The sequence below is a fragment of the Engraulis encrasicolus genome, chromosome 14, assembly GCF_034702125.1.
Source record: "Engraulis encrasicolus isolate BLACKSEA-1 chromosome 14, IST_EnEncr_1.0, whole genome shotgun sequence".
Lineage (NCBI taxonomy): Eukaryota > Metazoa > Chordata > Actinopteri > Clupeiformes > Engraulidae > Engraulis > Engraulis encrasicolus.
The window spans coordinates 34,671,149-34,690,073 of record NC_085870.1 but is presented as its reverse complement, the minus strand read 5'-3'; the positions used below and the strand labels follow the sequence as shown (position 1 = coordinate 34,690,073).

The following is an 18,925-nucleotide window of genomic DNA, read 5'->3' as shown; positions in this document are numbered from 1 at the left end:
TAACTATTCCACCTATATACTGGCTTAAATACCCCAGCTCTAATACTTTTACAGTATTAATTATACACTTTTTATTTGGCCTTCATCTCTTTTACTTACATACATACACGTCTATTCTTACATAGGCCTACTTGTACTTGAGTGCGAGTGGAGACTATTTACAAAGAAAGAAATAAAGCAAGTGGACACTCGTGCGCGTGCGCACAAGAGCTCAGTCAGCTCCGTTCACGCCACACCACACACACCGGTAGTGTCTTGAGCACGGTGGAAAATTAAACTGCGTGTGCATGTGGTCAAGGGAACGCAGAATTTGTCCGCATATTTGAAGAAGACCGCATTATCCGCCTAGATTTCGAACTCGGATACATGGTAAGGTAAAGAAGATGCTCCACCCACATTTTTTTTTATTTTCGAGTAACGAGTTTACGCAACAGAAACCATGTGAAAGGTTCGCTGATGTGAATGGGCTCTCATACTTCCTCTCCTAAATACTGCTTTGTTATTGCTGTAGGCTATATTTGACATTTGTTTCGTGTATCTGAGAAAGTCCCGGCGTATTTTGTCGTGTGGCACTTCCCCTGCATGTTTGCATAGGAATAGCCGTGTCATGGTTGCAGAGCACTCGGCGTGCATGTCTCCAGAATCCGGGTCAGTTCGTATTCGCAAGTTGGGTTCTATATTCTGCTGTTTACCGTCAAGCTGTCAAAGCACTGGGCCTCCAATGCCCTTACTTTTCATTACTACTACAATGCTATTGGTTAGTATTTTTTTGGTTGTACAATCCAGGACATCGAGTACAAATTTCAGTTGTGTACTTAACAACCAAGGTTTGCAGAAACAACCCTATAATTTTCGTTGGAGTTGTCGGTCTTAACAAGCATGCCTTCTGCATGCATCCACTACCACACGATGGCCTGATGGTTGTATGAAATAATAACGGTCTTATTAAGACTTAACAAAGGAAAATTGTGTGTTGTTGTGCATTTTATAGCTACTGTAATATTGGTGCGCTTTGATTTACCTCGACAAAGCAAATAGCTGACTTTGGATCAGACGTAGAATGTATCTCACCCATGCGCATATCAGAACTCGCCTGGCTCGCCCTCCTTTCAGTTCATAAACAAAAGTGATCTCAGTTGCGCGCCATTTGCGTCACTGGCTATCACGCTGTTGTTGTTACAAACTCGCGGAAGTATATCGATACATTTTGGCGATATCATGGGCTTCGAGTGTTTGTATTCATTTTTTGATGTAGATTGTCTTGTCTGAGAAGACTGGGTCGGTTGCATAATAGTGTAACGTTAGGGCAATCCCTTACGCCATTGTTTCCTACTGGGTGTGGGTGAGTGGAGTTACTCCTTACGATAAAACACGTGGTTGTCCGGCGTTTTGTACCAAGGACCACCGAGGTTTAGAAGAAAGTCAGTCCGTGGTGAGTTATGGTTTGTGTCAACGGCACAAATAAGAATATGTCATCGTCGGCTACAAAAAGCCTAGTTGTTTATATCGCATTGGCTTTATTGGTCCTTTTACGGACTTGGATCTCTCCTTTGTTCTTCCTGAGTTCACTCATCCCTTGTGTGTAAAGACTGGAATATTCGCCAATATACAGTCGTCTGTTGCTTGTTACACATCAGAGAAATTGAAAATGTTCGTTAAATTGCTGTCGTGGTGTTAGTTTTGATGCCCCAATCTCATTTATGATGTAACGAACGAGTGTGAGTTTGACTTTTCCACTCTGCGCCAGCGCCGACTTCGGCATTGTCCGAGTTCCGCTGCTGTGATCTGACCAGTGTTGTGGTACCGTCACTTACCGTAGCTAGCTGGCCGCCACCCACACAGTCAGGCGAGGCAGGCAGCGATGGCCTCGTTTTTTGGTGGGCTATCAGCAGGCTTGCTAATTGATGTAATCGCCTTACCAGGCCAGAAATGCACTAACAAGATGCCACACACACACAAACCTCAGCTGCGTCCAGAATTCTTGCTGACCAGAGACTAACATACGGCGTTGTGGTCAACCTACTACAGCCTACTAGTCCTACTCGCCTTGCAAGGAAGAAAGGTGCACACTTCATGCTCCAGATCTGCTTTTCACTTCTGTCAAGTTCTACTGTTTCCCAGTTCAACCTTACACGTATAATTGGCAATTGCATGATGAAAAAAACATCCGCATGGCAGAGCAATGTCCCCTGCCCCTGCACAAATGCCTGTTAGCTGTCGTTTGTGAGTTGTTGGTTAACATGCAGCATTTTGTTACGTGTGTTTTTTTCGTTCTATATACTCATCTGCACATCAAATTACACATCTAAGATGGCATGTTCACATACTCCGTGTGCTCTGAAGATGTCAGTAACTGGTGGATAATGCAGATATGCTGTGCAATGGTGTTCTGTTAAATTGGTACACAATGTGACAGGTGCTGCACAGTGCAAGGTCACAGATATGGGTACCACCAGCTAATGTCAATGTGTTGTGTTCCTCCCTTGCCTGGCATCTGTGTTTACTTGTGCCGTGTTGCCTGGGCAACGGTCTCCTTGACTCCTCAGATAGGCGGAGGGAAGCAGCATGAACAAGTCGCCCCCCAATAGACGAGGCATCACCTTTGAGGTGGGAGCCCAGCTGGAGGCCAGGGACAGTCTCAAGAACTGGTGAGTGGCCCTGGATCTGGCTTTTTGCTCTGGACTTGGTGTTGCATTGCATTACATTACATTACAATACAATTCTCTTGACTTGACAATTAGGTTTTATCCAAAGTGACTTAGTTATTATGGGTGAGTCCTTAGAGCAATATGTAGTGTCTTGCTGCAGGGCACTTCAGCCATAGATGATTACATTACATTATTACATTGCATTTGACAGACACAGACGCTTTATAACCAAAGCGACTTTCAGAAGAGGACATAATCAAGCCAACATCACAAGCAAATACAAAGTGCACAGGAGATATACAGAACAACAAGTGCAATTACAAAGAGGGGTTAGTTTTTTTTATTTTTTTTATAAAGAGAAAATAACGAGAACACAAACACACACTCACAAACTAAACTAAACTAAACATCATGTCAGGATTCTGCCCTGGGGCAAGGCCAGTTCAATCATTAGTCTAGTAGATTCTCTCGAAAGAGGAATGTCTTTAGTTGTTTCTTGAAGGCTGCAAGAGAGGTGCTTAGTCTTGCTGCCTCTGGGAGACTGTTCCACCACTTGGGTACCACAACGGAGAACAATCTTGACTGGGAGTACCTAGAGCGACTGGATGGCAGAGCCAGACGGCTTGTGCTGGATGAGCGCAGTTCTCTTCCAGTAACATAAGGCGTTAGTAGGTCCTTCAGATAAGCTGGGGCCGTTCCTGTGATGGTTTTGTAGGCAAGGGTCAATGCCTTGTGCTTGATCCGGGCGGCGATCGGTAACCAGTGCAACTCAATAAATAGAGGAGTAACATGGGTCCTTTTGGGTTGATTGAATATCAACCGTGCTGGTGGCAGCCGTGGCCTAGTGGTTAGAGAATTGGTCTTTCAATCTAGGGGTTGTATGTTCGAATCCCCCCTGACCTCTCCCTATATCTCCATCTATGGCTGAAGTGCCCTTGAGCAAGGCACCTAACCCCACATTGCTCCAGGGACTGTAACCAATACCCTGTCAAATAATAACTGTTAGTCACTTTGAATAAAATGAAAGCGTCAGCTAAGTGCAATGTAATGTAATGTAATGATATGGTATTCAAACCTGCAGCCATTACAGTCATTACGTCAGTTCCTTAAAGGTGTACTGTGTAATATTTTTAGTAGTTTATTTCCAGAAACACATGCTCCCCATTCACAAATTTGTTTCCAAGAATACTTACCACCACCATCAAATTCAAAGTAGTCATTATGACTGGGGAAATTGCACTTTTCATACATGAAAAGGGGGATCTTCTCCTTGTCCGCCATTTTGAATGTCCAGAAATAGACATTTTTAACTGCATAACTTCCTGTACTGATCTTACTAGTAAATATTACTTAATTATTATGTAAATATGGTTGCATAGCATAGCATACGTCTCTCTCTCTCTCTCTCTCTCTCTCTCTCTCTCTCTCTCTCTCTCTCTCACACACACACACACGCTCACACACACACACACACACACACACACACACACACGCAAACACACACACACACACACACACACACACACACACACACGCAAACACACTCACACACACACACACACACACACACACACACACACACACACACACACACACACACACACACGCAAACACACTCACACACACACACACACACGCAAACACACTCACACACACACACACACACGCAAACACACTCGCACACACACACAAACACACTCACACACACACACACACACACACACGTACGCAAACACACTCACTCACACACACACACACATGCAAACACTCACACACACACACACACACATGCAAACACACACACACACATACAAACACATACACACACACACACACACACACACACACACACAAGGTATTCAGAGGATGTCATGAGGGTTCTAAAGTGAAGTGATGTTTGTGTATGATTACCATGTTCAAATTGTGATCACACATCCATTTCGATTCACAAGTCATCCTGCAAATAATATTGTGAAAGAAAAATCCATTTCAGCTTTTTTGAATTAGCCTGTAAGCAGTGTTAATTTCGTGACGAAATATTTTCGTCATAATTATCGTTAATGATTGTTTTCAGGGCTCTAAATTAACACCAGCCAACTGGTCAAATGCTGGTGAAATTTCAGTTTGCTGGTAGAAAAGACTAACTTACTAGCCACTTTGACCCATTAGCGAGTGTGTGTTTGGCTGGTCACATTACCATCAACTAGCCATTTTGGCTGGTGATGAAAAAAGTTAAATTAGAGCCCTGATTGTTTTTCCCCTGACGACAATAACACAATGACGAGAAAAGCAGCATGCGTTTGTACGAAAAATATACGATATTGATTTATATTTTCGTCAAAAAAATAAAAATGTGACTACAATACCACCGGAGATGAAAACCAATAGGAAGCATATCATTTTCATGAAATTTTCATGGTAAAAGACCACAGATGGCTACTCATACCCCTTTCCTTTCTTTGCTCACTTTACCTACAGCCGCCTGGGCCCGCCTGTTCTAAGTGCGACGCAACATAGCCTACATTAGTCTGCGCCAGCCAGGCAACCAGTCCAGAGATAAGCTACCTATTGTGCAATGCACAGATTTTGCAAAATGCTTAGTTGACAGCAATATCTAACCAGCAGCTGTCTCGCCAAATCGCCGTTCATTTCATGCATCCAAAGTTTTCTGTTGGACTGTTGAAACCGAACGTGACCAAAAGCAGATTGACACATCGCATTTGAAACCCATGCGCTGCCAGCACCACGTTGACATTAGAAGTCCGATTTGTATTCATTTCGTATCAAGGGTAAAACTCTTAGTGATTTTATATGAACAAGACAATCTCTTGTCCTAACATTATTCTGTGTTGTTGCATCGTTGTGAGGCATATCGTCAAATAGGCACCGCTTGTCAAAAGGCGCCGCTCCGCACATAGATGACCATTGATTGGCTGATGTAGGCTAAGTTTTGGATGCCGTCAGGTTGTTCGTCAAATCACCCTTCATTTCTTAAGTTTCAAGTGGTGTTGTCGGGTGACCAGAGAGAACAACCAAAGCTTTCCTGATGACACTGTAAAACCGAATACAAATAAAAGCAGAGCAACGAGCCGCGATTGACTGTTTTTCCCCTTGCACTGTCAGCCGCATAGCGTTGACATTGACAGTTGATAGTCAGACGTGCGGTAGCCTACAACAGTCATCACGAAAAAATCATCAGCAAATTTGATATGGACAAAACAATCTCTTAACCTATCCATTATTGAGTTTTGTGGCATTGTTGTGAAGCATCCTCTGCCTGTAAGTAAATTAATACTGCCTGTAAGTAAGTTGACTGACTTGACAATTGTACTTATTGCATTTGAGTTTGTGTGTCATCTTGCCTGAGTGACCAGATGGCTCAGCAAAACATGGGTTGAATAAGCAAAAATTGGGCTTTGATCCGGATCCAGTTTCCCCAAATTCTCTATGAGAGCCAGGCCAGATTGGACCCAGTCATCTGTCCCATGGTACTTGGCTGGGCCTGCCACATGTGCTAAGCAGAGTGAGGAAAGCATCCCAGTCTACATACACATTAGTCCCTTTCTAAATAAAAAAGAGTTATTGTCACATTGCTCTCAGATCTAGTCTATTGTTTTTCAGGCTCTGGGACTGTGACTGATGATAAACTAAGTTGTTGGCAGGATAGTTTTAAAACACTGGGGTAGGGTACAGCAATGAGATTAGTCTGTTTTTGGCAGAAATGTCTTTGGTACTGAAAGGATAAAATTTCCCTGAAAATGCACACTACAGCGGCTGTTTGAGAGAGAGTGTGCTGGTTTATCTATCCTAGAGGTAGTCGTAACACTAACTAGGGATGGCACAAACCGCACCGAAAACCGAAACCGTACAATTCACACACATACCGAACCGAACCGTGCAATCCGTCGCAAACCGCAATTCATGTACTGCCCAGAAAAATATGTAAAACAGACATTCTAGGAGTATCTTATCCAGTCTCTCTGATTAAAACATTAGCGTATAAGACCAATCAGAGGATGACACAATTAAAATCACACCATTTTTACATTATGAGCCTATACGATAAGCCTATTATAAGCCTATACATCACTTTATAACTGCAGTTATATAAATATTGTTTAATATTCCCAGGGCATCATTTATCATGAACTAAAAAAATGAACCGTAGAGAACCGAAAACCGTGACCTTGACACCGTGAAATGAACCGAACCGTGAATTTTGTCAACCGTACCACCCCTAACACTAACAGAAGTACCCTGCTATTGTTTGGCCAGTGAATAGAATAAAGCCTTAGGCTCTTGAGCTAACAGGTTTAAAGCTTACTCTGGGAGAGCTAAATCTGGCAATATCACTTGGTCAATTTTAAAATACATTTGCCAAGGGCTGCAAGATCTCAAGATGTGGTATATTGAACATGAATTCAGTCATGAATGAATCATGCCATGCTCTATACCCCCGTGTTTGACTCCCATCATAAACAGAGAGGATTATCAGTTTGGCCATACTACGCTTGCAGAGCTTTTGTGGTCAGAGTCCAATAGCCAGAGTAACGCCACGTTCAAACTCGACACAAGGCAAAATCAGTTTCTGACATATCTATCGGCCGGCATAGTATGGGCTGCCTTGAACATTTTCCCTGCGTCCTCTCGCGTCAGGTACGCCGCCAGCATCGAGAGGATCGACTACGACGACGAGAAGGTCCTGATCCACTACCGGCAGTGGAGCCACCGCTACGACGAGTGGTTCGACTGGGCCAGCCCCTACCTGCGGCCCGTGGAGCGTATCCAGCTGCGGCGCGAGGGACTGCAGCAGGACGAAGGCCCCCCCACCCCTGTGAGAGCCAAACCCTCTCCGCTTCCTTCTTCTCATGCCGTAGGTTTTTTAGAGGCGGGTTTGGCCCCTTTTTCGTTTTGTTTCTCCACTTCCAATTCACCATTTGGTTTGGTTTCCTTCCTTCCTCTGCGTATAGAGAAGGAAGAGGAAAGCACTCCAAGAACCCTGCCTCTCAGGAATCCTAGAATAATAATAGTAATAATAATAATAACAACAACAACATCAATAATAATGATAATAGTAATAATGATCACAGACTGGCTGTTATCTCTGGTTCAGAAACAAAAACAAAAAAACATGCTTGTTCCAGGCAATTCACAGGTGACTGTGTAGGTCCATGAGCTTGATGAGTCGAATCAGTTGTTTCAAAGCACAGATGCACAGCACAGATGCACAGCACAGATGCACAGCATTGGAAGAACTTAAAAAGCTTAACATTCTCAAGCCAGTTTGCTCACCGTATATAATGGTTATGCAACCTTGTGTTGAGTCATAGTCTATTTTCTCCACAAGGTTTTGCTTGAAAACTGATGTCTCCCCTTTTGGAATGAGCTTGATAAATGCACAACAAGCAGAGTCATGAGATTCTCTCGGACGCCCCTCCATTTTGCAACATTGTGGCTGTGGGCTAGAAGTTACAGTGTATAAAGTGAGCCTGCTTTTGGGATTCTTGCGCTGAAATGTTTGGTATTGTTTTTTTCTTCTTCTTCTCAAGGGCTTCCGTGTCAATGACAAAGTATTGGCCAGTTGGTCCGATTGCCGTTTCTACCCAGCAACGGTCTTGGCAGTCAACAAAGATGGTATGGATGTGTGGTGTTAATTGCTTGATAAACTGTTCCTATTATGTACGTATTCATATTGTGTAGTGTATAAATAATATTTATATGTAATCAATTCCAAAAATCTGCTTTATTTCAGCGTCTTATACTGTCAGATTTTATGACAACGTTGTGCAGACGGTCAAATCAATCCACATCAAGCCCTACGCCCAATTAGTAAGTTGAGTCTTAAATTCTTCTCAATACCATTTCTAACAGCATATTTGCTAATTTTGGAATCCCAGTGGCATATTCGGTGGCATTGTGGGTGTTGACTGGTTGAGCATCTTCTGCCATTTCCTCCACTAAAGGGCAGACATAGAGGAGGTAAGCCGCAGGCCACGACGGAGAGGAAGCGTGCGGCGTCTGGCGATGGAAAGAACCCCAGAGGGAGGGAGAGGAAGCCGGCGGAGAACAGGGTTCCGCTGAAGGGGAAGCGGAACCGGCCCGGGTCATCCGACCAAGATGGTGACAGCCACACGGATGAGGATGGCGATCAGGAGGGACATCCCGTACGCTGGAACCACGAGGGTCGAGACAAGGAACGCGACACCGCACCAGAGCTCCCCCCCGTGGGCCTGAGAGACGGGGAGAGGAAGCCAGAGGACGGAGCCCCCGCCCCTCATGGCAACGGAGGTGTGAAGGCCAAGGAGGGGACGGAGCAGGAGGTGGCGGGCAGGAACGGGGCCACTGCTGAGGGCTTGGGTCACGGAGGAGAAGTGCCAGGAGATGGAGTAGCAGCAGCCTGGAGGGAGCAGAGGGACGAGGAGCTGGCCAAGAAGATGAGAGAACAAGGCCCACCTGGTAGGAGCTGTAGAGCACAAGCACACACATGGGGTCCAGCTCAAACTAGTACCTCCCATCCTTTTCTTCTGCTTGTGGCCTTGTGCCTCAGTGTTGCCCCACCTCCATGGAGGAAACGGTAACGTGTCCCCGCTGTCAGCCTAGGGAGAATTTTTTGGGGGGGGCTTTTTCCCATTCAGCATTGCAATTGCAACTTATGAAATTACCTTTTTGAATGGTCCTTTTGCGAGATGTTGAATAAAACGTAAATCCTCAATGACGTATTGTCTTACATCACAAGGCCACAATCAAAAGAAGAGAGCGGGAGGTGCTAGATTGAATAGGACCCATAAACATGCTCACACCCACATGCAAGCTGTTGTCAGGCAGGCCTGCACCGTATCAATGCTGTGTCCATTACCAGCTGCATTTGGAATCAGACACTGAATAACTTTGCATAACGAGTTGTGAACCGCACGATATCCAGATGAACCTCCTGTCATCTATGTTTCCATCACATTTCCCAAGTATTTTTCATTTCACATCACCAACTTTCTTTAAGATTCTCTGATTTTCAGCACAAACATATTGTTAGTCGGTTCGAAATTAGGTGCGGACACACACACACACACACACACACACACACACACACACACACACACACACACACACACACACACACACACACACACACACACACACACACACACACCCCAGACGCTACAGCATCTCTCTGTATTTGGGCTTATGCAAACTGCAGGTGATTTTAATAACAGACAGCAGATGTACTGTATTGCGTGTGCTTAGTGATAATAAGCAGGAGTAGGTGTAGGAGTCTACCATAACATCTGAGGTGTCTGTCTGTGCTTGCCAGAGTCCTGGGCTGGGAAGGAGGACTGCAACTCATCTGTGCTGAAGAAGAGGAGGCTCTCTGTAGAACAGGCCTCGCTGACCAAGAAAAGCAAAGCTGACGGCCATACCGGTTAGTCATTGGTGGTCGTTTTTATTTTTTTAACTTTGTAGTTACAGTGTGTGTATCTTTTTTTCGTAAATTAAACAAGTACCAGTGAGGGGTCTGAAAAATGGGCCCATGTGAAGCATGCATCACATTTACACAAATTCATTAAAACCTGAACACAATTGTGTGCTGAATGTGATTGTATTTTTATATAGACACCCTGTGTTTGTTTTCAGAGAGTTGTCTCCAAAATGGAACTGCATCCCATACGGAGGCGTCCAATCAGAATGAGCCAGCAGCATCTGCATCTACTGCACCGGCTCTGGCCCAGCCATCCAATAGCACGCCTGTGCAGGCAGCTCAGGGCCAATCAGACACGGGCACACCAACTGTAACCCCACCAGTCAAACGTAAGTAGTTCCATGTACAGTGAACATGACGGCAACATGCTGAACCTTTCATGGTTTTACTTTTATTTGTCTAAACAACCAGACTGTTTAATAGCACCAGAGGTTGTATATACTGATTTTGATTTAGCCAAAATACATGATTGACATTTCCTGTAATACAAGATCAAAAATGGCCTGCGATTTACATTCTTTTTTTATTTCTGATACAATTTTACATTTGCAAAATGTAAGTGTATCTAGTAGTGGGTGCATGCAGTGACCACAGGATGCGTTTGAGGGAGGGAGGTGACAACACTCCCCTCTGGTGGTTAAATGATGGAACAACATGTTCTTATTTTGCTCAGTTCTTGTGCAATCTGTTTCACCTACTTTTAATTGTGTCACCAGACTTTGAGGCTACATTCTCTAACCAGTGTTATGTACTACACTTCTGTGCACTTCATATTCAGAAGTAATTTTGAGTATGATATGGAAGATAAGTAAGGTCCACAAAGTAGATCTAACACAGTGCTCTTTCTCTTTCCTTTTTTGTTGTTGGTTTTAGCTGTCACATCTGTTTGTTTCGTGTGATTTGTAGTCATGTAATGGAAAGGTGGACTTACGACTACTTGTTTTGTTTTCATCTTCCTTAGCGGTGAGGAAGCAGGGCTTCCACAACCCCAACCGCTTCAGCAGAGAGCCATGTGAGTACACTATAGGGGAAATACATTCTGCCTCTAAAATGAGCAGAACATTAGAACAGTGGTTCTTAACCTGGGGTGCGGGCACCCCCTGGGGGTGCCAGAGATTTCAGGGGGTGCACATATTTTTTTTTGTGTTCAGGTTGTGACCAAAATTTGCTAGCGAACATTATAATTAGGCCAAATCAAAACCAAATTAAAACATGTTCTGGTCCCCATGTGAAGTCATTATGGTATTGATTAATGTCTCAAGCAAGAATCAATTTAATTGATCACTTAAATCTTTTTTTAGTGCGTAAATACGTGTACAGGTTTGGGTTGGGGGTGCACAGCTTGTCTTGGGCACAGGTCAGGGGGTGCGTTAAGGAAAAAAGGTTAAGAACCGCTGCATTAGAATTTGCTTTTATGATGCATTGCCAATCAGTTCAGTGTAGGCGTCTGAATTAGCGATACTATTACCAACTGTAACGGCAACAGCAAGTGCACTGCTTTAGCTAATCAGAGTCTATTTGAGTTTGCAAGACGTTACACATTAAAACATTTTTTTTTTTCAGTTCAACAAAGACGCTTTTGCTCTGTAGTTGGGCAGGTGCGTAGGATATTATCCCAGTGGGGTTGTCATTCAAGTGTAAAGAAATCCTGCACACATTCCACCAACAAACTTTAATACAACGTTTCTGTACACATTAAAAAAATATTGACGCAAAAGTGAATTCATTTTATGTGGACAAGTCTAATAATGGTTCATGGTCATGATGATTTCTATGCAAGTCAGTCAATACAGCAGCCAAATGTGCTGGACAAGCTAAGTGGTGTGACCTGCTATAGAAGGGACAAAATAACATGGGCTAGACAACAAATATAGAGAAAAAAATAAGGCATTCATGATGTATTGAATGCTATGGCATAAAAATGGGTTTCAAGGAGCGATTATAACACAGCCAAGGAGTTTGTGCTGAAACGGCTTATTCAAGATCGTGGGAGCAGCCACCTCCAGCGCCCAGCCTTTTCACTTCAAGGCCATAGCCCTGAATGTGCAAACCCAAATCAGAAAAAGATACTTTTCTTCTTTTCATTTATTTAAACTCGAAGAATCATTGAGGGCCCAGCCCTCATTTACAATGATGTCGAGTACCATTGCAATACTTGGCAAGTTGTGACCGAAAACAAAAAAAATGCCACCACCAAGATTCCAAATATTCAATCCATACTTGATGCAAAGACAACAAATCAGCTGAATATTGTTTTGAGGGAAACTTCCAGTATAATTGAAATTTGATAAAAGCTGAGATGGGGCCAATAACATGCTGTTATTGTTAATATTTTGTAATACATTTCATTATTATTCTTGTTAATGTTAATTATGTTCTTTGTTCTGTTTTGTTCATTGTTTGTTTGTCATTTTTAATTCTCATTTTACCCAGTGTTCCTAATGTATTCTGCTTGTGTGTTCCTGTGTTGCAGTGTACCGCGTGGTGAAGAACCAGCCTCCCCCCGTGCTGTCCATCAACCTGGACCACAACGCCTTCAAGTGCAGCGCACCCGGCTGCACCAAGTCCTTCCGCAAGGTAGCGATTGATTCCATACGCACCACGATACTATCGTTGCTGTGCACAATCTAATCTTCCATCTCAACACAACTGAATGAAAACCAACAGGACTGGAGGTTGAATTTGTTTTGTCAGATGCTCACTCACAAACCATTCCCAGTGTTTTTTCTTAATTTTTCTTTCGCAAGAATGAAAAAAAAAAATGGTTGCTCTCATGAATCAATGTAGTATTGCAATATATATTGTCGTAATGACTTTTTTGCGCACCCCTTCCGTAAAGGCCAAGCTTCTGCACTATCACATGAAGTACTACCATGGGGACACCAAGCCTCTGGAGGAGGGGGACCTCAGCCCCACCACCCCCACCCCCACCCCCACTACAGCAGGAGGGGGCCCCAAACAAGCAGGGGCGCCTAACACCAACGTACGGGACAGTCCCAAGAGGAGGCGCACCATCTCTGCATCCATGCGTGAGTAGAACGGATACCGGATTGAGGTCCGTTGTGCCAAAAAGGCAAATGGATGTTGATGCAAAGAGGAATGGGTTTTACATGTTTTCAACAAGGCAAATGTTTAATGATTGTGATGGTGTGACGGAAAGGAAGGTATATACGCACCAAGAGTCACCCTGTGTGTCTGTGTCTGTGTCTGTCTATATCTACGTCTCTGTTTTTTTCCCTCTGGCTTTTGTGTGTGTAGACTCTTCTCAGCTCAGCCCCAGTCGGACACCCACGTCTCCCCGTTGTGAGGCCAAGACCGGGCTGCTGCTGGGGGAGAAGAGGCGCACCTCAGCGCCCCCTGCTGTTGACATCCAGCTCCAACACCAACACCAGCAGCAGCATCAACAGCATCAACATCAGCATCAGCATCAGCACCACCATCACCAGAGGCCCCTGCTGAAGGACAAGAGCAAAGAGAACCAGCTGGAGAGGAACGCCCACACAAACACAGACCGCGACAGGAGCCCCATAGACATAGGTAGGTTTTTGGAAAGGAAAAAAAAGAAAATCGGGGGCTCTTTTGCCTTTATTTAGGATAGCGCAGTGAAGAGTGGGACAGGAATATAAGGGTATATATGTTGGTTGGGGTATGTACAGACAGTTTAGTCACATATATGCTCGTCAGTGCTGTTTCTATATGTGAGCAGCTTATCTGTCTGTGTAGGCAGTGATGGTTCATGCAGAGTTTCTTCCGGAATCCACGTGACCTAAAGGGACATGGCTGCCATAGGATTGCAGCATTGAACCTTAGGAGACTAGGAGAATAAGTGGAGTGCAATGGAATGTCACACCAATTTGGCAGATTAGACTTGATCCCACTTTGTTGCATTGGTGGTGCATGGTATGAATTGTCTTGGTTACCATATAGAAAATCTTTGAAGGTTTTTTGGAGAGCGATAAATTGCACCTCTGCATGCCGGTCCTGTTTCTATACTAGAGAAGCTTAACTGTCCGCAGAAATCCTTTTCCAACAATACAGTTGCAACATTTTTGTCATGATCAGGTTTCAATATGACTGCTGTCCTTTACTGTTGTTACATAATAATTTTTAAACTGCACAACTGAAACCAATAAGAAAAGATTACATTTCCCCTCATACAGTTCATTGCAATAACAGAATGTAGCTTGAATGTTTTGTTACAGAATATCTCCCTTATGTTTTTTAACCAGCATCTTTATATCCCTGGGGATTAAAAAAACAACATTCTCTACTCTGCTCTTTCCCTCAGCGGCAGTGTGCCTGAAGGAGAGAGAGAAGACGAAAGAGAAGAAGAACAAGGATTTCCTCCGCATCAAACTCAAGAAGAAGAAAAAGAAGAAGAAGTCCAAGTCAGGTAGGGGAAGAAAGCTCCTCATACAAAATAGAATGCCTGGGGCCAAGTTAACTCTGCTCTACACTGTGCCCCCTCTCCACTCCCTTCTTCGTTTACCAATCTTCCATTTCCAGTCTCTCTCTCTCTCTCTCTCTCTCTCTCTGTCTCTCACTCACTCACTCACTCACTCACTCACTCACTCACTCACACACACACACACACACACTCACACTCACACACACACACACACACACACACACACACACACACACACACACACACACACACACACACACACACACACACACACACACACAGCACCTGTAGATTTATGGTCTCTCTGGCTTTGCTGATATTTCCTCACAAGGTTTTATTGTTTTGTAAGATATAGAGATATTGTTGGTGGTGTGGGTAAAATGAAAAGCTGCTTCTGCTGCATGGAAACTGAAGATCCAGGGAAAAGCCATAACTCATGGGGCTTTGCTCTAAACTCTACAGCTTGTAGGTACAAAAAAGGTTTTTAGTTTCAATCATTTTTAAAGTTTGACACTGCAGATGGCCTCGGCTCCCTTTTTTCCTCTTATCAAGGGTGGAGCCATCGTGGATGACGTGCTTGTGATTTTCTTCTAATAAAGATATACAAGGTGAATGTGTAGATGTATGCCTAATAGCCTCACTTAGTAAGCGGTGTTTACAGTTGACATCAACAGCAACTTTTGGAATACCTGACTGCATTTTGGATGGAGGCCAATGTGAAACAAATACTTGAAACAAGGCAGGCACCGTACTGTGTACCTTGACGACTTAAATGCCATAATTCACCAGCAGCGTTGCACACGACTGCATTTCTCCCCTCCCCTGGGTGTGCTTCAGAAATTCTGCACTCTTGCCATCGACCTTTCCTATTGCTTCATTTTATGTTCCATTTTATTTTTAATGACTGCGTGGGGGTGTGTGTGCCCCTAAATATCTCCCCTCAATGTTTTTTAAACATTTTTATTTTATGTTTATTGTATTTTACAAGTAATTTGTTGCTCTGCGTCTGCTTTCTCTCCACTCCCCTCCCGTTTCCCGTTGCGCTCTGCAACCATCTCCCGGTGCCTGTTTTCCATTCGCCCCCTGCTGTTCTGCTCTGGCCTGGTCAGACTACCGCGGTAGTGAGGAGAATATTGACTTCTCCCTATTCCAGCATCAGAGCTCCACCAAATTGGGCTTGCCCCCCCTCAAATTGCCCCCCTCGCTCAGTCACCACAAGCCTGAGGCCTACTCCCGCAGGCCCGGACACTTCCATCACACACAGCAGAGTCGTGTAGAGGGTGGGTACCAGCGTGTTCGCGCGCGTGAATGTGTGTGTGTGTGTGACGTGTGCGCTTGCCTATCTCGACATCACTAACCTTTCTTTCCTACACAGGCTTGACACCATTGAAACAGACCTGTTCTCGGTTTAATTTTTTTTTTTTCATTTCTTCATTTTTTTCCCTTCCTCATTTTTCTTTGTTTACTTTTATAGTGGTTGTTCAGCTTCTTGGCTGAGGCTGGCTGAGAGCCATAGCAGTCTAACATGGCATACGCGAGAACTCGTCTTGTTTCCATGGAGTCGGGCCTTTGCTTCCTTCCTAGTGTTCTTTACTAATGTAGTTGCTCACTTTTCTCCTGTAGAGTGCAAGGCTGTGTGCTAGACTAGAGACCTTAGACACACCACACATCAGCTGCAGTCTCCACATCGCAGATTCCCGTCCTTACGTTTTTTTTTTTGTCATCGAGTTGTCCTCACTTGTGATTGGTCTGATTGACGTCTTCTCCTCCACCCATCCCTGCCCACCTGTAGATGAGGACTACGGCACGGATTGGTCGACGGACAGCTGTGGGTGGAGCGATGAGGAGGCTGAGGAGGAGTCTGTCCTGGACTCCTACCTCAGTGACGACGACTCCATGGCGACGGAGACGGGTGACGGCTCGGAGATCGTGCGCTGCGTGTGCGAGGTGGAGGAAGACAATGACTTCATGATCCAGGTGAGCATCTTTTTTATTTTGAAGAGGTAAACCGCTCACCCAGGATAATTTCTAAGGTGCAGGTAAAGGGATGACGTCATGCAAAAAAAGATACAGCACACTGTCTGCCAATGTTGGGTTTATTCAGGCAAACTTTACTTGAATAAACCTGACATCGGCCAAGACTGATTTCTTTAACAGACAAAATGTATGGCACATCCCAGCTCACTGAGGCCAGGTGCAGGACGAAAGCAGTTGTGAAGAAGTAGGAGTCTGGTAGCCTAGTAAACCAGCGCCACCCGCTGGACGCCGACATTTTTCGGCTGAGAGTGGTCGTCTAGCCTCGCATCGTCGAACATTTTGAATCAAATCGGACAGGGTTTTGAGGGAGTGACGACGAAGCTCGCAACGTTGGGGAAGCACATCAACGAGAAAGATTGCTGATTGGTCAGAGCGCCGGCTGGTCAGAGCGCTGGCCTACAGGCACAGGCACGGGTTGAAAAACAACAGGTTGTTCTCATCAACAATCTTCGGATGTGTCGTTCATCGGGGCCAGACTAAATTACACATCCAGTCTCACATTTAGGCTGGTATATAAGGCTAAGGAGTCTGGCCAGTTCATTTTAGCTGTGGAGTGTCAGCGTGTGGACAAGGTGATGACTCCTCACTGCCAACATTGTGCAACATTTTGGTTGTGGGGGTCATAATCTGTGATGTCTCCATTACATGCAGTGTTGGAAGTAGGGGTGTAAATAATATTGAAATGTATCAATATATGGTGATGTATTCTGATGATTGAATCTATTCGTGTCATATCGTGGGGCATTCTCAAGTATCGAAAATAATCGAATCGCTGGCCCCTGCCCAATAACTTAATAGAAGTGGAAAAGTAATTGGGAAAACAATCGTATCGTATCGTTGGGCATTCTTAAGTATCGAAAATAATCGAATCGTATCGCTTCGAATAATAAGATATCAACATTGAATTGTATCGTCATGGAGGTTGTGATATACACCCCTAGTTGGAAGTCACCCCTGTGTGCGTTACTCTACCATTGTTTTGAATAAATAGCAAAACTCACTTCCCAAAATTATCTCCATGTATAAAGCTTCCACATTTGGCTTACTGGGTGGCATTCAAAGTCCAAGTCCACGTAATTTCCCCCCACGCTTGGAGTACGTCACTGAAATAAATTAATCAGTCGTATAAGTGCATCATTGTAATGGAGTTGTTGTGAAGTGTTTGTGTATTTGTTAGTCTGATACCTGTGGCTAAGACAGCTGTGTGTGTTTGTATCTATTAATGACTGTGTGTGTGTGTGCGCGCGCGCCCTCCTCATTCAATGTGGTGTCTGTTAATGACTCCCGGTGTGTTTGTGTGTGTGTGTTAATGACTCTCCTTCTCCTCCTTCTCCTGTGTGTGTGTGTGTGTGTGTGTGTGTGTGTGTGTGTGTGTGTGTGTGTGTGTGTGTGTGTGTGTGTGTGTGTGTGTGTGTGTGTGTGTGTGTGTGTGTGTGTGTCTTAACGACTCCTCTCTCCTCATCGTGTGTGTGCGTGTGTGTTAATGACTCCTCCTCGTATGTGAGTGTGTGTGTGTGTGTATTAACGACTCTCCTCCTCATGTGTTTATTAACGACTCTCCTGTCTCCTCCTGTGTGCAGTGTGAGGAGTGTCTGTGCTGGCAGCATGGCACCTGTATGGGTCTGCTGGAAGACAACGTACCCGACAGGTACACCTGCTACATCTGCAGAGACCCTCCAGGTAAGGCTGCCCTCCAACTCCATCTCCAACTTCACCTTCACCTATACTCTTGCTCCCACTTCAGCTGAGCCTGTTCTCCTTTGTAGAGCATGACGGTGCATACACACCAACGGCGCGGACGTCCACTTCACGTGTCCGTTATCAGTCCGAAACTGTTAGAATACATGACCACAGATGATCATGCCTTGCACACAGGAGCGCGGTGTAAGTGCGGCGCATGTCCGGCCCGACCGAACATGTCCGCGATGCTCCTTGAAAATAGAACTCGAGTCCATTTTCCTGCGCGGACGTTTGCGTTCAATGAGCGGCTCCCATTGAAAATGAATGGCTGCTGCCCGCGGATAGAACGTGGACGTTGACTGTGCAGTGTGAAAGGCAGACCCCGAACCTCTCGGACTCGCGATGCTCTCGGAGACGTTAAGTGAACGCGAACATCTTAGTGTGTATGTACCGTGACACGGGAGTGGATTTTCACTCCCGTCCCATTCCAGTCCCCCCAAAAAAATCCCATCCAGTCCTATCCCAACTGGAGTTAAAAAAAAAATATCCCGCCCTGACTCCCGTCCCAGTCCTGTAAGAATGTCTCCCAATCCCGCCCTCTCCCACTCAAAATCAATCCCACTGCCTCCCACTTCAGTTTGTCTTGTTTCATCAAAAGAAAAAAAAAACGGGGGATTT

The 18,925-nt window shown here is 44.7% G+C and overlaps 1 protein-coding gene across 5 annotated transcripts in view; it reads left to right on the top strand.

Annotated features, from left to right (window-relative positions):
• Positions 1–228: 228 nt before the first annotated feature.
• The window catches only part of phf20a (PHD finger protein 20, a), a 29,074-nt gene continuing 10,377 nt past the window's right edge, over positions 229–18,925 (top strand). The window contains exons 1-16 of one of the 5 annotated variants that reach the window (XM_063215536.1): positions 229–369; positions 2,547–2,648; positions 7,305–7,482; positions 8,198–8,282; positions 8,401–8,477; positions 8,612–9,104; positions 9,958–10,065; positions 10,278–10,451; positions 11,084–11,134; positions 12,596–12,699; positions 12,962–13,151; positions 13,381–13,659; positions 14,411–14,515; positions 15,640–15,810; positions 16,323–16,507; positions 18,148–18,247. In XM_063215536.1, coding sequence (XP_063071606.1) covers positions 2,566–2,648; positions 7,305–7,482; positions 8,198–8,282; positions 8,401–8,477; positions 8,612–9,104; positions 9,958–10,065; positions 10,278–10,451; positions 11,084–11,134; positions 12,596–12,699; positions 12,962–13,151; positions 13,381–13,659; positions 14,411–14,515; positions 15,640–15,810; positions 16,323–16,507; positions 18,148–18,247 — 2,383 coding nt within the window. In that variant the 5' untranslated portion in view covers positions 229–369; positions 2,547–2,565. The other 4 variants (XM_063215534.1, XM_063215535.1, XM_063215537.1 and 1 more) reach the window with 4 other exon arrangements.